The sequence below is a fragment of the Puma concolor genome, chromosome A1 (assembly GCF_028749965.1).
Source record: "Puma concolor isolate L17-30 chromosome A1, mPumCon1.1.hap2, whole genome shotgun sequence".
Classification (NCBI taxonomy): Eukaryota; Metazoa; Chordata; class Mammalia; order Carnivora; family Felidae; genus Puma; species Puma concolor.
The window spans coordinates 891,442-913,973 of record NC_141667.1 but is presented as its reverse complement, the minus strand read 5'-3'; the positions used below and the strand labels follow the sequence as shown (position 1 = coordinate 913,973).

Here is a 22,532-nt window from a genome sequence, read left to right as displayed (position 1 = left end):
TCACTCGGCCACTTCTTTCCCTGAAACCGAGTTGTTGAGCCTGTGTGGGGAGAGGCAGCCCTTGAGCGACGGCCACGGCCGGGTGACGCGTTCAGGGTGGTCTGGCCCCATCTTCTGAACTCCCTGTCACCTCCCTGAGTTCTGGGGACTGAGTTGTGTCTCTGTCACAGTCGCGTGTTGAGATCCTACCCCTCTGGGGGTGCTTAGGTCATGAGGGTGCAGGGAGCTCCCTCCAGGTGCAGATGCAGAGACCGCCAGGGACCAGGACCCCGGTCGCCACTGAGTGCCTTGACCCTGAGTTGACAGCCTCCGCAACGGGGACAAATAAATTTCTTTGGTTCATAAGCCTCCCATCCTGTGGTGTTTCTATTCCTGTGGCCACGCAGCCTGAGGCCCCCAGTCTGCCTGGTTGTGGTTGGGTCTGGGGGAGCAGTTCCCGGGGCTCCAGGGAAGGGTCCTGGGTTAGCAGGAGGCGGGGTGAAAGGCAGTGAGGGCGGCCTCTGGGCTGGGGCTGGAGCGCAGGGCTGGCATGGTTCTGAGGAACAGGGATGCTTGGGTCCCCTCGCACAGAGCGCCGCTGAGCGACCGCAGGGGGCCCAGGCGAACGGCGCAGCCCTGACTGGCGCGGACGCCCCGCGGCGGCGAACGCACAGTGGGGAAACCGAAGGCTCCCCAGGAGGAAGGTCACGCCAGAGACTGGGTCCCCCGGAGGCGGAGGCGGCCACTCACCTTGACACCGTTCCCCGCACCTCGGGGTCCTGCGCCCTGGTGGTGGCCTGGAACGTGTACAATCTCGTCGCGGGCACGTCGACAAAGATTCCGGGCCTGTTGGGTCCCAGAGTGGGGTGGGCAACGGCCGCCGCGGCTCTCCAGGCCCCTCCGGAGAAACCGGCCACCGAGGCGCACCGTTCGGCCCTACGGTCCCAGTGAATGCGCGGGGCTCCAGAAGGCCCCCGGCGACCGCCAGGTACCTCGCGGCCCAGAGGCCCTGGCACGGGGTCCCAGGGGGCAAGGAAGTGCCCCGGGCGGCTCTAGCAGGTGCAGGGGTCAGCCCCGCGGGGCCGGGGACGCCGACGGGACAGCAGCCCCCCCCCCGCCGGACCCGGGACCCCGCGCCGCCGGCCGAACCTCGCTCCGCGCGAGCCCCGGCCGGGAGACGCCCGGGACGCCGGCCGCGGGAAGGGAGGCTGCTGGGGGAGGAGTCGGTGCCGCCGGACGGTTGGGGACCAGGGTCCGCGCAGCAGAGGGACGGGGCGAGTCGGGGCGCCCAGCTCGTCCCGCGAGTCCCAGCGCTGCGCCCGGCGCGCCCGCCGCCCCGCTCCCTCCCCGCCCGCCGCTCCCCCGGGGGCCGACGCGGGGACACCGAGACCGGTTCCTCCGGGCAGCCGCCGTCTTGGGCCCGCGACACCCGGAGCCCGGACGTGTCCCCGCTCCCACGCGTCCGAGGCCCCGGGATGCGCGAGGTCCCCGGCGGAGAGGAGCTGCGCGGGCTGCCGGGTCCGGGGGCGGGGGCGGGGACGGGGGCGCGCCCGGGTCTGGTCCTCCGCCCACCCGGGGCGGGGAGGGGGCGGGGGGCGGGGCGGGGCGGGGCGGGCCTGCGACACCATAAGAGCCCCGAGGCCGCGACCGCCCGGCGCTGCGGGACCCGAGCCGGCGCTGGAGCTTTCGCGGGCGCCCGGCGGCGGGACCCCAGCGCGGCGACGAGGCCGGGGCGGGCAGGTAAGCCGGGGCGCATCCGCGGGGCGCGCCGCTGCCCCCCGCGGACCCCGAAGCCCTTGGCCCGGAGGCGCGGAGCCGGGGCGGGCACCGTCGGGGGCCCCGCGGGCTGCAGACCGCGGCGTCTCCAAAAGTGGCTGTCGGGGGCATGCAGCGACCTTGAGGCGGTGCCGACAGGTGTGCCGCGAGGAGGCGGCGCGGGGACGATCGCGCCGCGGTGGCCCCTGGAGTGCCGGGGCGTGGGGGGGTGGGGAGGGAAGAGGGCGCACAGGCCCGAACCGGGCGAGGCCGGCGGGAGCGAAGCAATCACCGATCCGGGTGATTTTCTCGGCCAGCGCCTCGTCTTGGCAGGAAGACTGTGGCATTGCAAAGAAGGGTTGCGGGCGCGGAGACGCGGGGCTCCGGGCCCGGGCTGAGGGTAGGGAGTACAAGAGCGAACGGGTTCGTCAGCCAGCGCGGTGCCTCGTTCTGGGCACAGAGCGAAGCTTTCTGAGAGGCCACGCCTTGCTTTCTGTACCCAAACCTGGCCCCTGAGGCCGAGGCTTCAAGATTTGGGTCTGCTCGCCCCAAATACTAGCGCGGGCTTCTAGCAGGCAGTCCGGGGTGTGCCTGTAGTGGGGGGGTGGGGCTTGCTGTGGGCCGTGGGCACACTCCAGCCCTCCCTGCTGCACCCACGGGCCAGTCCCACTGGTCCTCAGTCCCTGCAAAGCCAGGCCCGGGTTTCCGACATCTCGGGAAGGCTGGGTTTGTCACTGGAGAAGAAGGGGCCGCACACAAGTGGTGGGGAAGTAACTTGTATGGTGAGTCCTTGTTCCAGTTTGAACGCAGAGGAAAGTGACGCCCATTAGAGCCAATGTCGGTTATTCTGCTTCAACCGGGGCATGTGTGTGCGCAAGTGTGCGTGTGCATGTGTGTGTGCATGTGTATGCGCATGGACGTGTGTGCATGTGTGTGCACGCGTGCGTGTGTGCACGTGTGTGCGTGTATGTGTGCACGTATATATGTGTGTATCTGTGTGTGCATATGTATGTGCGTGTATGTGTATGTGTGTGTATATGTGTGTGCATGTGTATGTGTGCGTGTATGCGTGTATGTGCATGTATATATGTGTGTACCTGTGTGTGCATGTGTGTATGTGCGTGTGCGTGCGTGTCTGTGTGTACACGCATGTATGTGCAATGGAAACAATCCTGATGGACCCCACAGCCAGGGGTCCTGTTTGAAGGCACCGTCGCAGCCGTCGGGGCCACCTGCTATGTCTGTGCGTAATCCTTCTGTTCTAATTATGCTGCGCGGAGTTTTAGGAAAGTATCTTGGAAGCAGTTCCTTGGGAAAGTTTCTGGCCAGGGGATCCCGTCTGCCCCCAGCTAAGTGACGACAGTGCTGTGGTCTGCCCGCCTGCAGCGGGGGCGCCTGAGTCCCCGGCCACAGGTGGAGGGCATCATGGGGGCATTCCACGAGGAGCGGAATCACCGTGGGCGACCCTGGGTATAAAATTTGTTCTTCACCTTTACTGCTGTGTGTCAAGAACACATATGCACCTGCTACGAAGACTTAACTTTTGAGTGCTACGTGAATATTGTAAACTGAGTCCCTGACGATGTGGGCAGAGGTGACATTTTGCATTATTATTAAAAGTACAATCACGGGCGCCTGGGTGATGCTCAGTCGGTTGAGCATCTGACTTCAGCTCAGGTCGTGATCTCACGGTTCGTGGGTTCAAGCCTCGCGTCGGGCTCTGTGCTGACAGCTCGGAGCCTGGAGTGTGTTTCAGATTCTGTGTCTCCCTCTCTCTCCCTCCCCCTCTCACGCTCTGTCTCTTTCTCTCTCAAAAAAAATTAATAAATATATAAACCTTTTTAAAAAGCAGACTTAGAGATGACACAGTGTTGAACTTTGATAGAACAGAGAGGGTGCCGGTGTGGGGGGGGGGGAGCAAGGCAGGCGGCAGGTGGTAGGAACAGAGAGGGTGCCAGTTGGGGGGAGCAAGGCAGGTGGCAGGTGTCTGTCCCGAGGTTTTCCACGGGCTGTCCCGCCCCCCCACAGGAACTTCCCCTCTCCTAGTGTCCTCAACCTCGGCCGTGGCGTCTCAGGGTGCTTGGCATGTGCTTGTTTCTGGCCCGAGTCTGCTCTTGCGGCGAGGCGCCCCGCGGTCCGCGCGTCCTGAGCCGCTGCCTTTCCTGTGTGTGCTTACTTCCTATGCTGGCTGAAGGCCGGAGGAGGACGCACCGAGTCTGAGTCCCCAGGCTGCGCACCAGTGAGAGCCAGCGCCCGGAGGTGCCGATGTCTTCCGGCGTGCCCCAGCTAAGGAGCCCAACGGCTACGGGCCCCAAGGCCGTGGAACTTGTCCTGGTCAAGGAGCAGAATGGGGTGCAGTTCACAAGCTCCACCCTCATCAACCCCACGCAGACCCCCGTGGAGACCCAAGAACGAGAGACCTGGAGCAAGAAGGTCGACTTCCTCCTGTCGGTGGTCGGCTTTTGCCGTGGACCTGGCCAACGTCTGGCGGTTCCCCTAACCTGTGCTACAAAAACGGCGGCGGTGAGTCCGGCCCAGCCCCCCCTGCCTCGCTGAGCAGCTGGGGCGCAGAGTCCCTGGGGGCGAGGGGGAGCCCGCCAACACGGAGGCAGAGGCGGGGCCGGTGGCTGGAGCAGTCGAGGAGTCACCTTGCGGGGAACATTCTCAGGTTGCCCGCAGAGCGGTACCCTTGGCCGACTTAGACCAGTGTCTGCGCAAAGGTGCGGGAGGCCCTTGAGTTTGGAGTAGCGGAGAAAGTCCCGAGGCGGATCGCATGTCCCTCCCCCTGCCCCCGAAGCCAGCCAGCCCTTCCCCCACAGCTGCCTCTGGACTAGAAAACGAAAACAGGCACGGGTCACCCAAAGCCCTCAGGCGGGAGAAGCCCCTTGAGTTGGTGGCCGCTCCCCGTGGGTCACTCAGTGCCGCACACGAGGGCTTTGGAAGAACCTCCGTGGGGAGGCCCTCCCGGCCCCCACCACCCCGCTGCTGAGGGGAGAACACAGGGCCCAGGCAGGTGCAAGGAGCCGCGGGGCCTCCCTGCCTCCCCCTCCCCACGCCAGGACCAGAGCCGTGGCACAGCCCCCTCGTGTGGGCCAGGGGCCCACGAGGGCCCCGAGTTTTGTGCCTGCGACGGGGGGCTGCCACGAGAGGGCCAGGCGCCACGCTGGAGGGACGCCAGCTCCTCACGCGGGCACCTGTCAACATAATCCCCCGCCGAGGCAGGCTGTGAGGACGGAGAGCTGGGGGTGGGTGACGGACCCCCACGAAGGCAGGACCGGACCTCGGCTCCCGGCGGGCAGTTGGAGCTCACGAGGGGCGGAAGGCCGGCGTCCGCAGGGGCGGGGGGGGGGGGGGGGGGGGGGGGGAGGCCGGGACCCAGGAGCAAAGACGGTGTGTGGGCAGGGGCTTCATCTGCTCTGCTCTTGGGTCGATTTCAAACTTGGCCCAAGGACGGCCGGGGTTTCCGGTGGGGACGTGTTGAGGGCGCTGATGACAGTGGGGGGCCGGGCAGGGAGGTAGGGGGCTCGCCCAGCCCAGCCAGGGACTTCCCCTCGAGGGGCGGGCCATGCAGGGGAGCTTCAGGGGGGGAACCGGCGGGAGATGGGTGAGCGCGGTGGTGCCCGCGACCTGGTGTGGGGTGGCGCTGGGACGGCCGCGCCCCGGGGAGCACACGGGCCCCGTCCGCAGCCCGCCGGCTGACGCGCTGTCCTGTCCCACAGGCGCCTTCCTGGTCCCCTACCTGCTCTTCATGGCCATTGCTGGGGGTGCCGCTCTTCTACATGGAGCTGGCCCTGGGGCAGTTCACCAGGGAAGGGGCCGCTGGCGTCTGGAAGATCTGCCCCCTGCTGAAGGTAACGGCGGGACGCCCCCCACACCCCGCCGTGGCACGGCCCAAGCCGTGTGCGTTCGCTCCCGCTTTGCTCCCCGTCTCCGCCCCTGGACGTAGCACCTTAACTCTGGTCCTCCTTTCCACCTGCGGCGACGGGATTCGGGAGCGCGTGTCCCTGGCGCGAGGCCTGCCGTCCGAGGGGCCGTTGCGGTCGGTGTTTATGCGCGAGATGGGAACAAACGCCCGTCTGTCTGTCGGTCTGCCCTCTGCCCGCCACGGTCCGTCCATTCCACCCCGTCGTCTCTCTTGCGTCGGTTGGTGCCACGGCCGTGTACAACGCCCCACGCGCCGGGCGGCCCGAGGAGTAGACGTTCGTGGCCTTAACGGTTCTGGAGGCCGGGAACCCGAAATCAAGGTGCGCCGGTAGAAGGCGTCCCTCCTGAGGCCGTGAGGGACAATCTGCTCCACACCTCCCCTACACGCGTCTCTATAACTCTGGGGACGTCGGTCACGGGACCGGGGCACACCCTCACAGCCTCAACTTCCCTTGATTACCTCTGGGAAGACCCTGCCTCCAAATAAGGTCACACCGTGACGTACCGGGGCTTAGAAATTCAGCAAGTGAATTTTGGAGGGGACGCAATTCAACTCGTCGTGTTATCTGTCACCTGTGTCCCTCTGTCTACCTGTCAGCCACCTATCACCTACCGTCCAGTATCTATCCACCTGTCATCCGTCATGTATCAACCCCTGTCATCTGCCTGTCCACCTTCTTCCATCCCCTGTCCCCCATCCCCCGTCCCCCCCGTCCCCCCATCCCCCTGTCCCTCTGTCACCCATCCCCATCCCCCCGTCCCCCCATCCGCCCATCTCCCATCCCCCATCCCTCTGTCCCGTGTCCCCCCATCCTCCCATCCCCTGTCCCCCTGTCCCCCATCCCCCGTCCCCATCCCCCCATCCCCCATCCCCTCCGTCACCCGTCCCCCCCACCTGCGCATCCCCCATCCCCGTCCCCCCATCCCCCATCCCCCTGTCCCCCGGACCCCCCATCCGCCCATCCCCCGTCCCCCGTCCCCCCCCTCCCCTGTCCCCCCATCCCCTGCCCCCATCCCCCCCAGTCCCCTGTGCCCCCTCCCCCGCCCCATCCCCCATCCCCCCATCTGCCCATCTCTTGTCCCCCCCCGTCCCCTGTCCCCCATCCCCATCCCCTGCCCCCCATCCCCCTGTCCCCCATCCCCCGTCCCCCCATCCCCCATCCCCCGTCCCCCCATCCCCCATCCCCCCAGTCCCCTATGCCCCCGTCCCCCACCCCCCCCCCATCCCCCATCCCCCATCCCCCCATTTGCCCATCCCCCATCCCCCCATTTGCCCATCCCCCATCCCCCCATCCCCTGTCCCCCATCCCCCATCCCCTGTCCCCCCGTCCCCCATCCCTCAGTCCCCTGTGCCCCCGTCCCCCACCCCCCATCCCCCACCCCCCATCCCCCATCCCCCATCCCCCCATTTGCCCATCCCCCATCCCCCCATCCCCTGTCCCCATCCCCCCATCCGCCCATCCCCTGTCCCCCATCCCCCCATCCGCCCATCCCCCGCCCCCCATCCCCCATCCCCCCATCCCCCCATCCCCTGTCCCCCATCCCCCATCTATCTCCATCTCTCTCACTGTCTATTCCCTAGCGGGCCACCTGTGTGTATCTAGGGATCTAGTTTTGTGCTGAGCCCTCCCTCCAGTCTCCTGCTGAGATGCCAGGGCGCCAGGAGGCAGGGGCGCCTTGTACTGAGCCGAGGTAGAGTGCCTGGCAGCCAGCTCCTCCGCGGTCGCCTCCCTCCACCTTCGTGAGAAGCCCAGGGAGGGGCCCTCTGTGTTGTCCCCATCCTGGAGACTCGGGCACCAAGGATGATGTCCCTGGCCGGGGGCAGCGTGGGATTGAGTCCCGGCCGTCCCCCCCTGAGCGCGGCCTCCAGGCCACACCGCGCCTGCGGAGCCCGTGGCTCGGGGAGGATTCGTGGGGAGACGCGGGCGCGCTGCCGGGTTTCATCACGAAAACGGTTGCTGAGAGATCTGTCCAAGGACTTCCCGAGAAGTCCTTGAAAAGTCGGTGTGTTTGCAGGAGGACGGAAGCCCCCCTGGTCTCCGGGACGCGCGAGGATGGGCCGGTGGGTCATGGTCAGAGATGGCAGCTGCCGGGGCCCGAGGAGCGAGGACGGCGCGCGGCCGTGTGGCCGGGGCTCCGCGGGCCCCGCCCGCCCGGCAGCGGAAGCACGGGGACTGGCCCGGCCCGATGTCCCCTCCGGCGCCATGCGGGTTTCCTTCTTAATGGCCCGCTTGCCGAGCTTCGGGATGGTAGCAGCTTGTGCCTCCGCTACGTGACCGGTGGGTCCCCCAGACAGAACTCAGGAGAGGCCTGCCGGCTCCCCACCCCCCGCCCCCCGCAACCTCAGAACGAGGCCCGCGGCTGTGGCTTCCGGTGCCGGGCCCGGGCGTCCCGTCTGCGGGGCCACACAAGAGGCCGGACGCTGGTCTCTTCCTCCGTGAAGCCCCGATGGAGGGATGTGGCGGGGGAAGCAGCTGGCGCCGCAGCGTCTCCGTTCGGGCGCAGCGTGGACGCGGCCGGAGCGGCCCATCTCCCCGGCCCGCGCACCGCCAGCGCCGTGGTCAGTGCTGTCCATGCGTCCTCGGGTGACCCCCGGGGGGCAGTGCGGGGCGGGGCTGGCCTCCCGCTGCCGGCTGCCTTGTTGGCTTTGCGGGCAGCGGCCCTGTGCGCCTGCAGTGTGTCTGCTTCTCACGTGCCCCAAGCCGGGCCCCCCCCCCCCCCCCCCCCCCCCGCTCCCGCCGGGGACCCCTGAGCACCCACCGCCCTGCATCCGTGTGTCCTGCCGGGAGAAGGATGTTCTCCAGAGAAGCTGCCAACGTAGACGGGTTTTATATTGCAGTTTATAAAGCGTCAATAGTGATTGATTCCCGAAGATCTCAAAGGGCGACTTAATCCTGGTTTTTTAAAATTTTTTGTTTACTTATTTTTGAGAGAGAGAGAGACAGAGCGTGAGCAGGGGAGGGGCAGAGAGACGGGGAGGCACAGAGTCCGAAGCAGGCTCCAGGCCCGAGCTGCCAGCACGGAGCCCGACGCGGGGCTCGAACTCCGGAACCGGGAGACCGTGACCTGAGCTGAAGTCGGACACTGGACTGACTGAGCCCCCCGGGCGCCCATTAGGACGACTTAACCCAACGGAGGGCTTAATAGGAAAACGTGACCCCGGTAGCAGGAGCTCCAGCACCCTCAGGGAGAAGGGGAGCCCAGCTGTGGGGCGTCTCACCTCCTTCCGGCCCGGAGCACCCACGGGCAGACACTGCTTCCTTCAGATTTCCCTCTGCCCCACAGCCCCACGTCCACACTGCCCACAGCCCAAGACACCTTCTGTCCAGCTCTGGACACGCATCCGTGCGGAGGGCCGTGCTGGGGCTGCGTGGCCCCTGTGGGTGGACTCTCTCTCTCCCCGTCTCTCCCTGTCTCTCTGTCTCTCATCTCTCTCCGTCTGCCCCCATCTCCCTTCCTGTCTCTCTTTATGTCTCCCTGGCTCTCTCTGCTTCCCCATCTGTGTCTCCCTGTCTCTGCGCCCGTCTCTGTCTCTCCCTGTCTCTCCCTCTCTGTCTCCCTGTCTCTGTCCCTCTCCTCCGCACACGTGCGCACACGCACAGACCCAGCAGACACTCAGGATGCCCAGACTGTCCGGAGGAATCCTGTGTGTTCCTCGCAGTGGCCTGCAGTGACCCTCGTGAGGACAGCCAGGCCACTCCTCCAGGAGCACCTTCTGTGGCCGGTGCTCCCGACAGGCTCCCGGAGGCAGCGGCCCGCGCAGTTGGGGGTGGGGGGTGGGCTCCACCGGGATGCCCCCGCTTAGGTGGCCCAGTTACCTGCCAGACACAGACCTGCCTCCCGGTGCTGTGGAGACACGGCACCCTGTTTTGCCGAGCGTGAGACAGTTGTGATATTTTCGGTGTGATTCATCAAACTCCTCTTTCTAAAAAGAATTTGAAGTAGCTTAAAATGAGATAAAATACACACAGTTAACTGTAAAGGCTAAAGTTTATAGAGTCAACATGAAGAAGTACTGAGGAAAACAGAAGCTTCAGAAACCAGACATTAAGACCCGTGGCTGGAATTCACGGTTAGTCCCGGGGTCCCAGGAGCTGGAACTGAGCAGGAGCCAGGGCTGGGCGTGGCGGGCGGGGAGCAGGGGGGGGAGCAGGGGGGGGAGCAGGGGCTAGGGGGGAACAGGGTCGGGAGGGAGCAGGGGCTGGGGGGGAGCAGGGGCTGAGGGGGAGCAGGGGCTGGAGGGAGCAGGGGCAGGGGGAGCAGGGGCTGGGGGGGAGCAGGGGCGGGGGGGGAGGGGAGCAGGGGCAGGGGGGGAGCAGCGGCTTGGGAGGAGCAGGGGCGGGAGGGAGGAGGGGCTGGAGGGGAGCAGGGGCAGGGGGGAGCAGGGGCTGGGGGGGAGCAGGGGCGGGGGGAGGGGAGCAGGGGGAGGGGCAGGGGGGGAGCAGCGGCTTGGGAGGAGCAGGGGCGGGAGGGAGGAGGGGCTGGAGGGGAGCAGGGGCTGGGGGGGAGCAGGGGCGGGAGGGAGGAGGGCCTGGGGGGGAGCAGGGGCTGGGGGGGAGCAGGGGCTGGGGGGGAGCAGGGGCTGGAGGGAGCAGGGGCGGGGGGTGGGGAGCAGAGGCTGGGGGGGCGGAGGGGCTGGGGGAAGGAGGGGGGTGGCGGGAGTGGGCGGATTTCCCGTTTTCCTGGGAACTCGGGACAGGGCAAGCCCGCCCACTGGGGAGGATGGCTGTCCTACGCCTTCCGCGACAGAAGAGTTCTGTCAGGTGCAGCTTTATTTAGAGGCTCTTGCAAGGAGCAACATCGCTGCAGCCGCCGGGAGGGGGCCCAAAGTGACATGAACCGGAGTGTGGTGATGGTGGCCCAGCCCGTGGGCTTGTGAGGCTGTGTCCACCTGGGACAGACTTGGAGTGACCCCACAAATAGCCCACCTTCACAGCCACCTTCCTGGGGACTGGGCCCTCTGCCCAGGCATGTGGGCACCTGGAGGGCAGCGCAGGGGAGGCGACCCTCGTACGTGGGAGGGCCTCTGGTGCCCGGCTGCCACGGGGCAGGCCCTCGTGCTCTGGGAGCCACATCGGCCCGTGGCGACCTTGTCACTCTGGCAGGAAGGTGGAGAAACCCAGCTTAGAAGGGGGCTGTGCACGGGGCACGGGTGCAGGAAGGGCCGCGGCCAAGATAACTCTTCCTTCGCAAGGTGGATCTGGATCTGCCTCGGGTTGGTTCAGAGGCTCCCTTGACTTCCCCAAGGGTCAGGCTGCACACTTTTAACCTCAGAATGGTTTCAGGTCAGGCATCCACAGTCGGCCCCCTGCCAGGGAGAACCTTCTGTGATGCTCTTCTAAACAGCACGGCTTCCCAGCACCGTGGCTTCCCCACAGCACGTTTTCCTGGGAACACGGCTTCCCCACAGCACGGCTGCCCGGGCGGATTCGCTGTAAACCATGGCCCGGCCTCTCTCCTGGGAACCCAGGGAGCAGAATTGCAATATAGCTCGGTTTAGTGTTGACCAAGTCCACGTGGGAGAAGACCTTGCACAGAAAATTGTGTTGTGGTCACCACTGCTGCTGCACACGTATTCCGAGAGGGTCTGCACAACAGGGCCCATTTGACTTTAGGGCCCTCCCGATACGGGATCTGTTTGATGTATGTGCACCAATGAACTTTACTGCCTCTTTCTGCTTCCGGGGGAGGAAGGCGACTTCGGTGCAGTGCCCTGAGCATTGAGTTACTTCTTCTCAGGGTTCCGTTCATAAAAGACAACCCAAGCCTCTTCCTATAAACCACCTCGAAGGCATGCTCCCCGCCCTCCTGCCCCCTCCCGGCCACGAGCGGGCAGGACGGGGACGTAGCAGCCAAACAGACTTTAGTAAAGCAAGCCAGAGCTCCCGTCCACACGAGTCCTGCCTGCGAAGCCGAGACGCAGAGCTGGAAGCAAAATAGCCGTGCGTGGGGCCTACCGCAGGGAGCCGCCGTAGCAGGACCGGGGCGGCCTTGCCTGGCATTGAGCAAGGGCACCTTGGCCAGTGGGCGGAGGCCAGACCCATCTGCCGTGAGTCAGGACAGCACAGCCCCAAAGACTGCTTGCCACTCTGCCCTCGTTCACGAGGGGCCAGGAGCCCCTCGATGACAGATCCCAAATGCCAGGTTTCGTGACACTGGAAAGGTCACTTGAAAAGGCCATCAGTGGCCTCAGGAGACTCTGGATGCTCATGCATGGCCCCGGTGACCCTGGATGGTCATGCATGGCCCCGGGTGACTCCAGGTGGCTCTGGGTACCTATGAATAAACCCAGATGACTCTGTTTGCCCTAGGTCGTCTTGAGGGGGTGTGAGGAGGCCATTTATGGGTGGCCATAAATGTCTCTGAGTGGCTCTTGGTAGCTGTGTGTGGATGTGGAGGACCCTGGTTATCTAATGGCCATTGGTGGCCCTGGATGGCTCTGGAAGATACTGGGTATTTCTGGGTGACCTGTATGGTTTGGGGTGGTCTCCGCTGGGTCTTGGCGGTGCTCTGCATTCCTGGGTGTCCCGGATGGTCCTACATTGTGATGGGTGGCACTAGATGATTCTGATGGCTTTGTGTGGCCTGGGGGCCCTGCATGACCATGTTGATGATGAGCGGCCGCAAGTGGTAGTGGATGGCCACAGATGGCCCTTAGTCACACTGTCTGCGGGTGCCTGGTTCCGTCAGGGTGGCCCTGGTGACCCTGCATGTCTCTGGGTGCACAGAGATGGCCATGGCTGTTTCGGGGGGGGGTTGGGCACAGTCCTCTTTCTGTGATCCTGGCGGGAATTCTGGCATCTGAGCGCTCCCTGGTTGTCTCTGGTACTTAGAAAAGTTGCCGGGCGTCCAAGGTCCAAGGAGCTGGCCTGGGGAGGGGAGGTGGCTACGCCTGCTGACGCCGTGTGCCCCCGCCCAGGCGCGTGCTGACGTCACGTGTTCCCTGCCCAGGCGCGTGCTGACGCCGTGTGCCCCCGCCCAGGCGCGTGCTGACGTCATATGTTCCCTACCCCAGGCGTGTGCTGACGCCATGCGCTCCCCGCCCTGACGCCGTGTGCTCCCTGCCCAGGCGCGTGCTGACGTCGCGTGCTCCCCACCCTGACGCCGTGTGCTCCCCGCCCCAGGCGCGTGCTGACGTCGCGTGCTCCCGGCCCTGACGCCGTGTGCCCCCGCCCAGGCGCGTGCTGATGCGGTGTGCTCCCTGCCCTAGGCGTGGGCTTCACGGTCATCCTCATCTCCCTGTACGTGGGCTTCTTCTACAACGTCATCATCGCCTGGGCACTGCACTACTTCTTCTCCTCCTTCGCCGCGGAGCTGCCGTGGGTCCACTGCAACAACACGTGGAACAGCCCCGACTGCGTGGACGCGCGCTCCGCCGGCCCCGGCTCGGGCCCCAACCGCACCCTCCACACCACACCCGCCACCGAGTACTTCGAGTAAGTGGGGGTCCGGGGACACGGCCCTTCCGTGGCTGCCTTGGGCAGGGCGGGATGCGGGAGCCCCGGGGGTCAGGCGCCCCGGCCGCGCTGCCCGCGAGGTGTGCCGAGGGCCCTTGCCCTGTGCTGCGCCCCCGTCCCGTGCCCGTGGGCTCTCGGGGGGGCGCCGTGCCGAATCCCACCTCTGGTGGCCCAGCGACGGTCTCGCGGGGTGAGTCCTCGGCAGCCTTGGTGTGGGTGCGGGAGGCTGGCGGAGGCGGCGCACGGAAGGCAGGGGGGCGGGGGGGGGGCGCCCCCCCCCCCGAGTGGGCCGGGCTCGGGGGGGCGCCCCCCCCCCCCCGAGTGGGCCGGGCTCTGCCTCGTCCGCTCCCCCGGCCACCCCTGCACGCTGTGCAGGACTCGTCCTCCAGCCTTGTTCAACACGCTGACTATTGCTTTTTCCGAGATGTTCTGTTCCCGGTACAAAGGCAACATTAGTTCTGGTCCGAGGCTGCCCTCGGTCCCCACGTCCAGTGGCGCTCCCGGTGCCCCCCCTTCCAGCCCCTGCCCTCCGCGCCACTTGGCATCCACCACCTGCGGATACGTCACTCTGGCCGAATCTGTTCTTCTCGGGGTCCTTTCTGCCAGGGCTTCTGCCCCCCTCGCTCTTATCCCACGTGGCCCGACCCAGCCTGGAAGGGCCATCAGTGGCCCGATGGGTACGTGGCTTCTTCTCAGAACGCAGACACTTGCCGAGGACCCGCTGTGTCCCAAGGCCGCCCTGCCGAGGCGATGCCGACCTGGCCTTGGCGGAGTGGTGTGCCAGAGATGCGTTGGTAAACGTGAGCGGCCGGGTGGCGTGTGGAGCTCTAGTGCTGGCGGCTCCGGGAGCCCCTCCCGGGTCCCCGCGTAGCTCAGGCTGCCTCAGCATCCCCGCAGGCAGCTTCTTCCGGAGATGAGCACAGGGCATCCCGGGGGCTTCCCGCTGATGCCAAAATTTCACAGACAGTGGGACGTTTCTTTTGGGGACTGAGTCTCAGCTGCCCGCTTACATGTATTTTGTTAACGTTTCTACGTGAAAATGAGTCTGCTCACAACTTAGCGAAAGGAACTTCGATCGACCAAAATAAAACAAATCTGGTTTCACCAGCAAATAGACACGTTTGCAAAACACGCGTGGAGTTGAAAACTGTGAGCTGAGAAACACAGTGTCTGGGTGTCTAGGCGTCAGACCTGTCCTTCCGAGAAGACCCAGGGACTGGGCAGGTGGACAGACACCCACCGCGCCCCCCCCCCCCACCCCCAGGATCTCCATTTCTGTCCCAGAACAGTTCGAGGAGGCCTTTTCTGGGAGAAAGGGGCCCTGTCCCGGGCACAGGGGAGAGAAACAGTGCCTCCGGGCAGCCGGGAGACCTGACCTGTGGACGTCCGAGATACCACCAGCAGGGAGGTGGGTGTCCTGGATTTGAGCTGCATTTCAGACACTGAGACTCCGAATGCTTTGTTCTGGGATTCTGAGCCCCGAGTGGGGACCGAATCTCTGTCGTGGAAAGTGGCATCGAGGGGCGGGGACAGGTCAGGTGGGTTGGGAGGGTCTGGGGCGATGCTGGGAGGATGTTCTCCCCAGACCGTGGCCAGGAAGAGCAGTCAGGGCGGGTGACCGTCGTGTGCCATGGGACTTGCTTGTGTTTTTAGGACGCCGTCGGTGGTTGGCGACTGGAGGAGAGTGAACGGGGGGTTGAGGGGAGCGGGGGGGCCGTGAGCCCCACCAGCTCTCCAGGGTGGCCGGCTGGTTTCAGAGGTCTGTCTGTCCCTCTTGACTTGTCCAAGAGACGCCGGCCAGGTGCGTCTGTGAGAAAGGAGACCGGGGGAAGTTTATCTGAGTGTGTGGGTGGGACTCACAGTGCGACGAGGAAGGGAGAATTGCCCAGGAAAGGAGGAGTCGAGTTTGCTGTCGCTTGCCGCTGTCTCGCTAACTGCTCCATTTCCCAAACGTGATGGTGTCTCGCTGACGGGCCGGGCCCCGGCTGCGTGTGCCCTCCCCCTGTGGCCCAGGCTCAGCTTGGCTGGGATCAGAGGTAAGGGGTCCGCAGGGGACCCCCTGCACCAGAAAGGGGAGATGAGGACCCAGTGGCGCGCGAGCACCTGGGGCCCCCCGGTCAGGCTCACCACGCTGAGGGACGCTCAGCCGCTCGGTGCTGGCTTGGGTCTAATCCGTCGTTAAACCAACAAATTGGGGACTAAGGTTTCGTGCTGAGGCGTCTCTCGCTATTTCGAGATGGATACCCGTGCAATTTTGAAGTTTGGAGAGCTCACGGAGGCTGAGAGGTGCCAAGTGACGCCATTGGGGGCCACCTCTCTTTTGTTCGGAGGCGTGGACGGATTCACGGGGGGAAGGACTCCGCCAAGCACGTGGCTCCTCCTGAGACTCCAGAGTGAAAACTGATGTTGCTGTTACTCTCGTCACATCTTCCCCAAGAAAGCGGAGCCCCAGAACCGCTGTCCTCAGCAGCCCCTGCGCCAGCCGAGGGTCCCGGTTTCAGTCCCTGGTGGGTGTGCCCGAGGAGACCCTGCAGGCTCGGAGCAGAAGCCAGAGGCTCGTGGCTGTGGCTCCCAGGGCTGAGAAACCGCGCGGGGGACTCGCTGGACGGCCATGAGGGCCGAGCCAGGACTGCGCCCGTGGGCTTGGAGACCCCCAAACAGACTTGTGTAACCCCAACCACTTTAAACGTCCCCGAGTCCCACAGACACTTATCAACACCACCTTCGCCTACTTTCCACTATAAACTAGAGAGCTATACGTTTAAAGCTACTTACACGTTTGCCTCTAGGAGACGGCTTTGGCTGCTCCCCCAAAGCTCCTGGTGCTATTTTTACTTTCATTCGGTTCCAAGTATTCCCTGATCCGCCTGGTAATTTCTTCTTTGACTCATGGGAGATTTTGGAGGCGTTCCCATTTAGTGTCGAAAATTTTGGAGGTTTTCTAGATACGCTTCTGTTCTTGATTTCTGATTTTTTTTTTTTAATTTTTTTTTCAACGTTTTTATTTTATTTTTGGGACAGAGAGAGACAGAGCATGAACGGGGGAGGGGCAGAGAGAGAGGGAGACACAGAATTGGAAACAGGCTCCAGGCTCCGAGCCATCAGCCCAGGGCCCTACGCGGGGCTCGAACTCACGGACCGCGAGATCGTGACCTGGCTGAAGTCGGACACTTAACCGACTGCGCCACCCAGGCGCCCCTTGATTTCTGATTTAATTCTGATTTAGTGACATAATATATGTATAAAGCCTCATTATTCCAAACTCTACTGAGACCTTTCGTGCCTAGTGTGTGGTTTACGCTGGTGGGTATCGTGGGTGCACCGGCACAGAACGTGAGTCCTGCTGTCGCCGGGAAGGGACTTGCACCCACGGGTCGCGTGAGCTCCTGTGCCACCCTCCGGGTCTTCTGCGTCCTCGCTGTCCGCCGTGCTACCGGCTGTGGGACGCGCTGTGGGAATGTGGGCTGTGCATGTGCCTTGTCTTGATTCCATCGGCTTCTGCCTGACTTGTGCTTCTGGGACTCTGTGGCGAAGTGTGTGTGTGTGTGTGTGTGTGTGTGTGTGTGTGTGTGTGTCAAGTCTTTGAGCGGACCCGTTTCCATATAAAATGTCCCCCTTGGTCACGTTCCTCATCCTGGGGCAGCTTTGTCCAGCAGCAGCGTTCCTCCCCGGCCCCCGAAGGGCCGTGTTTGCACCGGCACCTTTTCCATCCCGTGTTCTTAACCCACGTGTGTCATACCGAGCGCGCGTTTCTCGCAGGCGGCGTAGGGGTGGTTCTTGCTGTTTGTGCAGTACAGCCGTCTCTGCCTCGTCGTAGGGCTTTCCGTTCAATAATCATCCACGAGGTCGGGTTTAAGTCTTTCGTCTCCGTGTTTTTCCTCTGTGTCCCGTCTCTTTGTGTTTTGTTTCCTCTACTCGTCCCTCCTCTGGGATTAATGAACACTTAGGCTTCCGTTTGAGTTACACCGTCGGCTAATGAGCTGCAGCAGCTCTTTGTTTCCATTTCCGTGGCTGTTTACCGGGCTTATGACCCGCATCTGTAACTCGTCACGGTCTGCCTTCAGAAGGCGTCCTGCCACTCCACGCGGAAACTGGGAGCCTCACGACAGCGTGCTCCCGTTCTCACTCCTGCCCTTCAGCGACACAGATTTTGTTTCCGCGATCTGTTACAAACTCCACAACACGTTGCTACTATTTTTTGCTTTAAACGGTCCGTTATATTTCGGGTACGTCTAAGTGGAAAAACACCTTTTATGTTTACGAGCACGTCCGCTGTCTCTGGCGCTCCCCCTGCCCTGTGCAGATCCAGATTTCCATTTGGGCATCATCTCCTCCTTTCTGGAGGGTTTCCTTTAACACGTCCTACAGCATAGACTTGCTGGCGACGAATTCTCTCTGCTTTAGTTTTTGTGAAACACGTTGCATTGTTCTGGGGGGAGTTCCGTAAATTGTGGTGAACTCTACGTAACAGAATACATCTCTTTAACCGTTCTAAGCGTGCGGTTTAATATTACACAGTCACGGCACCGCGCAGCTGTCACCACCATCCATCTCCAGGACTTTCTCGTCCTCCCAAACTGAAGCTCTGTCCCCGTGAAACACTAACTCCCTCCCCACCCCCACCCCAGCCCCTGGCGCCCACTATCTTGTGCTCTGTCTCTATGAATTCGATGACCGTAGGGACCTCATGTAGGAAGAATCGTTCAGCGTTTGTCCTCGTGTCTGGCTTATTCCACTCGGCGTGATGTCCCCAAGGGCCATCCCTGCTGTAGCAGCTATCGGTCTCCTTCCTTTTAAGGCTGATCACTGTTCCACCGTATGGATGAACCACGTTTTTCTTGTTCATTTGTCGATGGACACTTGGGTTGTTTTTCTGGCTTGGCCTTTGTAAATAATGCTGCAAAGAACACAGGGGCACAAGTATATTTTCGAGTTAGTGGTTTCGTCTTCTTCGGATAAAGTTGACTTTTCATTTTGTTGGTGGTTTCCTGTGCTGTGCAGAAACTTCCTAGTCTGACGTAGCCCCACCTTGCCCATCTTTAAATTGAAGTGTTTGGGGAGCATTTTGTTATCGAGATACAAATCTTTCCATATTCTGGTTGTTACTCGCTTTCCTATTTTCTCATTCTGTGAGTTACCTTTTTCTCTGTCAGTAGTGTCCTTTGATGCACAAAATTTGTGTTTTGATGAAGTCGGTTTCTCTATTTTGTTGTTGTTGCTTGTGATTTTGATTCATATCAGAAAACCCATTGCCAAACCCAAGGTCACAAAGACTTGCCCTTTTCTTCCGAGAACGGTATCATTTTACCTCTTCCATCCAGTCCTTTTCCCGTCTCGACTTAAGTTTTGTGTTGTGGCTGTAGGCCATGTGTTCCGCCTGTGTGTCTGCTAATTTTCTTCTTCCACGTCGGACGTAGTAAGTTTGACTTTTGCATTAGGTTTCGTCGTCTTCCTTTAAGGACTGTTAGTTGCGTTCTGGCGGGAAGTTAATTTGCTCGCGGAGAGCTTTATCGTCTTGACGCCGGTCCGTAAGCTGTCTCTCGGTGGTTCTGGGCACTGCCGTGTGGCGCTTCCGGACCTCCCCTGAGCTCCCCGTGTGACCCACAGGTGCCCCGCCCTGGCCTGTGGGAGCCCCTGGGTCCTGCACCGTGAATCGGTGGACACGGGGACGCGTCCTTCCCAGACCTCCGGCCGCCTGAGCTTTATCGACACTGCCGTCACTTGCGGTCCTTGGGACACACCTGCCCCGGCCTCGGGGACACCCTGCCAGACAGGAAGCTGGGGCGTTACTGGGCTCACCTCATCCCTTGCCTTCTCCTGGGGGGGCAGCCCTGCATCATCTCCGGTCTCGTCTGAAAACACACGTTTGGTGTCCTTCGTCCAGCTTCCAATTGTCTGCCACGTCGCAGACCGGTACATGTGTGTGAGGCCTTGCAGGGAGGCCGAGGTGTGACTGGGCCTTCGGCCACGCGGTCTCCCTCGGTGCTGTCGTCCCAAAGAGACTTCTGTTGGTGAGGAGAGGGCCTGGGTGAAGTGGTCTGGCTGGGGGGCCAGGACGCGGGGGTGTCAGGCAGGGCCAGGGCTGCGGGGAGGGGAGAGGAGAAGAAAGTCGTTGGAAATCGTGCTGCCGGAGGAGGCCCCGGGGAGGACAGACTCAGGGGAGGGCAGCCCTCCGGGAGGACAGACTCAAGGGAGGACGGGCAGGGCACAGCTGCCCGAGCGTTGTTGCCCCAGGGATCTCCACTCCTAGACTTCACACAGAAAACAGCATGTGTGTGTGTCGGGTCGGGGGCTCCTGTCACGTGAGGGGTGGTCTGCACTCCATAGAGGAGACAGGTTGATGTGACACTTTGGTGGTGCTGAGGGAGCTGGGAGTGTCGAGTTGGGCTCTGTTCGTGCCCGTCACCCCCTCCCCCCCGCCACGGAACTCTGATTCCGGAGTCTGAAAGCCTGGATTCCTCCACCATGGCTCCGTGATGCCTATAGCTGGTGGGAAGCTCTGGGGTCCACAGATTTCTACCGTGGGCATCAGGATTCTTCTCTTAGGACCTCAGCAAACCTGGGCAGTGATGGCTCCTTTCATAAAACGGGGCCCCTGCGCTTCCTGGAGCAGCGGCACAGCCTGCCGTCAGGGTCAATCCAAAATTCCGGCCGCCGAGGCCAGGCAGCGGGTGCACGGCGAATGTGATGGTGCCGCCACCTTCCCCGCGGGCGGTCACGGGGACCTAAGGGACTACGGTGCAGGGAGGCGCCCAGGACCCCACAGGTGGTCACGGGAGCTAAGGGTTCTGTGTATCTAAGGAGAAAGCATGTAAAGAGGCACCCAGGGGGGCGTCTGGGTGGCTCAGTCGGTTGAGCGTCCAACTTCGGCTCAGGTCACGATCTCGCGGTTTGTGAGTTGGAGCCCCGCATCGGGCTCTGCGCTGACGGCTCGGAGCCCGGAGCCTGCTTCCGATTCTGTGCCTCCCTCTCTCTCTGCTCCTAACCCACTCGCATTCTGTCTCTGTCTCTCTCAAGAATAAATAAACGTTAAAAAAGAAAAACATTTTAAGAGGTGCCCAGGACCCTCGCACACAGGCACGGGATCTAAGGGGATGCCGTGCACAGAGGCACCCGGGACCCCCGCAGATGTTCGCAGGGACCTAAGGAGAGACCGGCCCCCAGGGAGTGCTCCGTGGGCCACGAGTCCCGCTGCCTTTCTTCACGGCCTCGTGTCCTGCCCTGAGGATGGGTTCCCTCCACGAGATGGGTTCTTGGGCAAGCCTGGAGCAGAGTCGTCCTGAGTCCGTTACCCGCGGAACCCTGCTCGAGGCAGCTGGAGCGTGAGAGCGGGTGCTGCCAGCCGTTCCGCCGTCCCCTGAGAGAGCGGCGAAGGCGTCTGTGTGTCCCGAGCTCAGCCTCGTTTCTGCCGAGGGCGCCCTGGACCACCGCGCAGGGCACCACATCACTGAGCACCTTCCCTCTGGTTTCTGCAGCTCCGCAAAGCGGGGGCGCTGAGCACGAGAGGTCGGGGCTGGGCTTCTGCGGGCTTCCGGCACGCTACAGCCCTCGAGGGCACGGGCCCCGGCCCCCAGCCGCGCTGGTGGGCCTGACCCTTCTGAGTGGGGTCTCCGGTACCATCGGGCCCGGGGATTTCCGCCAGGCCTCTTGGGGGTGGGGAGTTCTCTGGGCAAGCTCAGCTTTCCGGTTCCGGTTCTGGGTAGGGAGGCAGCACCCCGAAGCACCCGCCTGTCCCACCCTCTCCAGGCGAGGCGTGCTGCACCTTCACGAGAGCCGTGGCATCGACGACTTGGGCCCCCCTCGGTGGCAGCTCACATCCTGCCTGGTGCTGGTCATCATCCTCCTCTACTTTAGCTTGTGGAAGGGAGTGAAGACTTCTGGGAAGGTGAGGCCTTGCCCGCTAGGGAGAGGACACACGGCCATGCTCGGGGAGTGAACTTGGGGGCCGCGGTTGGGTTGGGGAGCGGAGAGGTGGGCCGTGGTACGTTGGGGAGGGCGCAGGTGGCTGTGGTAGGTTGACAAGTGGACAGGTGGCCGTGGGTAAGGAATGGCGTCAAGAGAAAGGCGCTCACGGCAGGGTGTTTCCAGCGTGAACGCAAGCACGCATAAATTGGGTTTTTGCCGATGAAAATATTTTGGTGGTTATCTGGGCACCCAAAGCAATTTTGACCAAAACGTGCATCGCTTGCTGTATGCACGGAGTAGGATACCAACCCCCGGGAGCCTCTCGGTGAAGACGGGTTCCTTTCCTCCCTCGGTCTCCCGGCCCGGAGTCCGTCGGCTACACGCCGACTACGCGTGCGTTTGCACACCCAGTGCAAATTCACTGCGTCTCACTCATCAGGGGCTCAGCCCCTCCCGCCCACTGCTGCAGACCAAATGCAGAAGAGGAATGTCCCTTCTCTGCCAAATGGTCTGTTCCATTTTAATCCCTGGGAAAGTTACAGGGTGGAGGACGTTAACGGTGCGCTGCAGGGAGACTTTGCTGAGCTGGCATCCTGTGACTGTTTGGGACGATGGGTTTCCCATCCGGAGGCCACCAACCACGGTGACTGTCGGTGGGTGGCCGGTGACGCCTGGTGGCACTGTGTTCTCCCAGGTTGTGTGGATCACGGCCACCATGCCGTACGCCGTCCTCTTTGCCCTGCTTCTTCGAGGACTCACTCTCCCTGGGGCCGTCGACGGCATCCGAGCGTACCTGAGCGTAGACTTCCACCGACTCTGCGAGTCTTCTGTGAGTACGGCCTCGCTCGTGGCCCCGCTGTGCGCACGCGCTAGCAGGCTCCGTGCCGCGGGGCTCCCCCCGCGTTTTGGGTCAGGGACCCCGAAGGCGGCAGCGGGGCCGGAGCCTCTTACTTGCCCTGCTGTGCCGCCGGCCCCGGGCCCCGCCCGCCGAGTGCACTGTCAGGCCAAACAGAGGGACGTGCGGGCGCGGCAGGGAGCTGAATGGACCAAATGAGAAAGTTGGGGGAGCAGGTCCCCTGCTCAGTCTCTGCAGGAACAGAACAGAAGGCTGCTTCCACCCGGCACCTTCCGCGTGGCCCACCCCTCTCCCGGACAGAGGCCCTCGGCTTCCTCTGCCCAGCCTGTGCCAGCAAGTGTGGCCACGCACCTGGAACGCAGCCCGAGCTCTGGCTCCCTGCTCAGCACGGGTGCACGGACCAAGGCCCCCTCCTGGGGAAGCCAGACCTTGTTGGTGACTCACGTATGGTGCCGTGGCACACGGGAGCCATCTAAGTCACGCCACATCAGAAACTAGGTCTGCGGCGGGCCATGCGTTTCTCCAGCACAGGACGCGTTCGTTCTGTGTGCAGATACTGGGGGACGGCCTCGCGAAGGGAGGAGGCCTGGCCAGGCCGTGGGACAGAGGTCTCCCAGGACAGGGAGAGAGAAGCCACAGCAGCATTTTAGGGAAAC

General features: G+C 63.2%; 1 protein-coding gene across 1 annotated transcript in view; it reads left to right on the top strand.

Annotated features, from left to right (window-relative positions):
* Window positions 1–1,598: 1,598 nt before the first annotated feature.
* SLC6A3 (solute carrier family 6 member 3) overlaps window positions 1,599–22,532 on the top strand; it is a 40,240-nt gene continuing 19,306 nt past the window's right edge. The window contains 10 exon segments of the mRNA XM_086675400.1: window positions 1,599–1,719; window positions 3,929–4,194; window positions 4,196–4,228; window positions 4,230–4,257; window positions 5,454–5,494; window positions 5,496–5,585; window position 9,841; window positions 12,869–13,094; window positions 20,862–21,000; window positions 21,715–21,849. Coding sequence (XP_086531526.1) covers window positions 4,000–4,194; window positions 4,196–4,228; window positions 4,230–4,257; window positions 5,454–5,494; window positions 5,496–5,585; window position 9,841; window positions 12,869–13,094; window positions 20,862–21,000; window positions 21,715–21,849 — 888 coding nt within the window. The 5' untranslated portion in view covers window positions 1,599–1,719; window positions 3,929–3,999.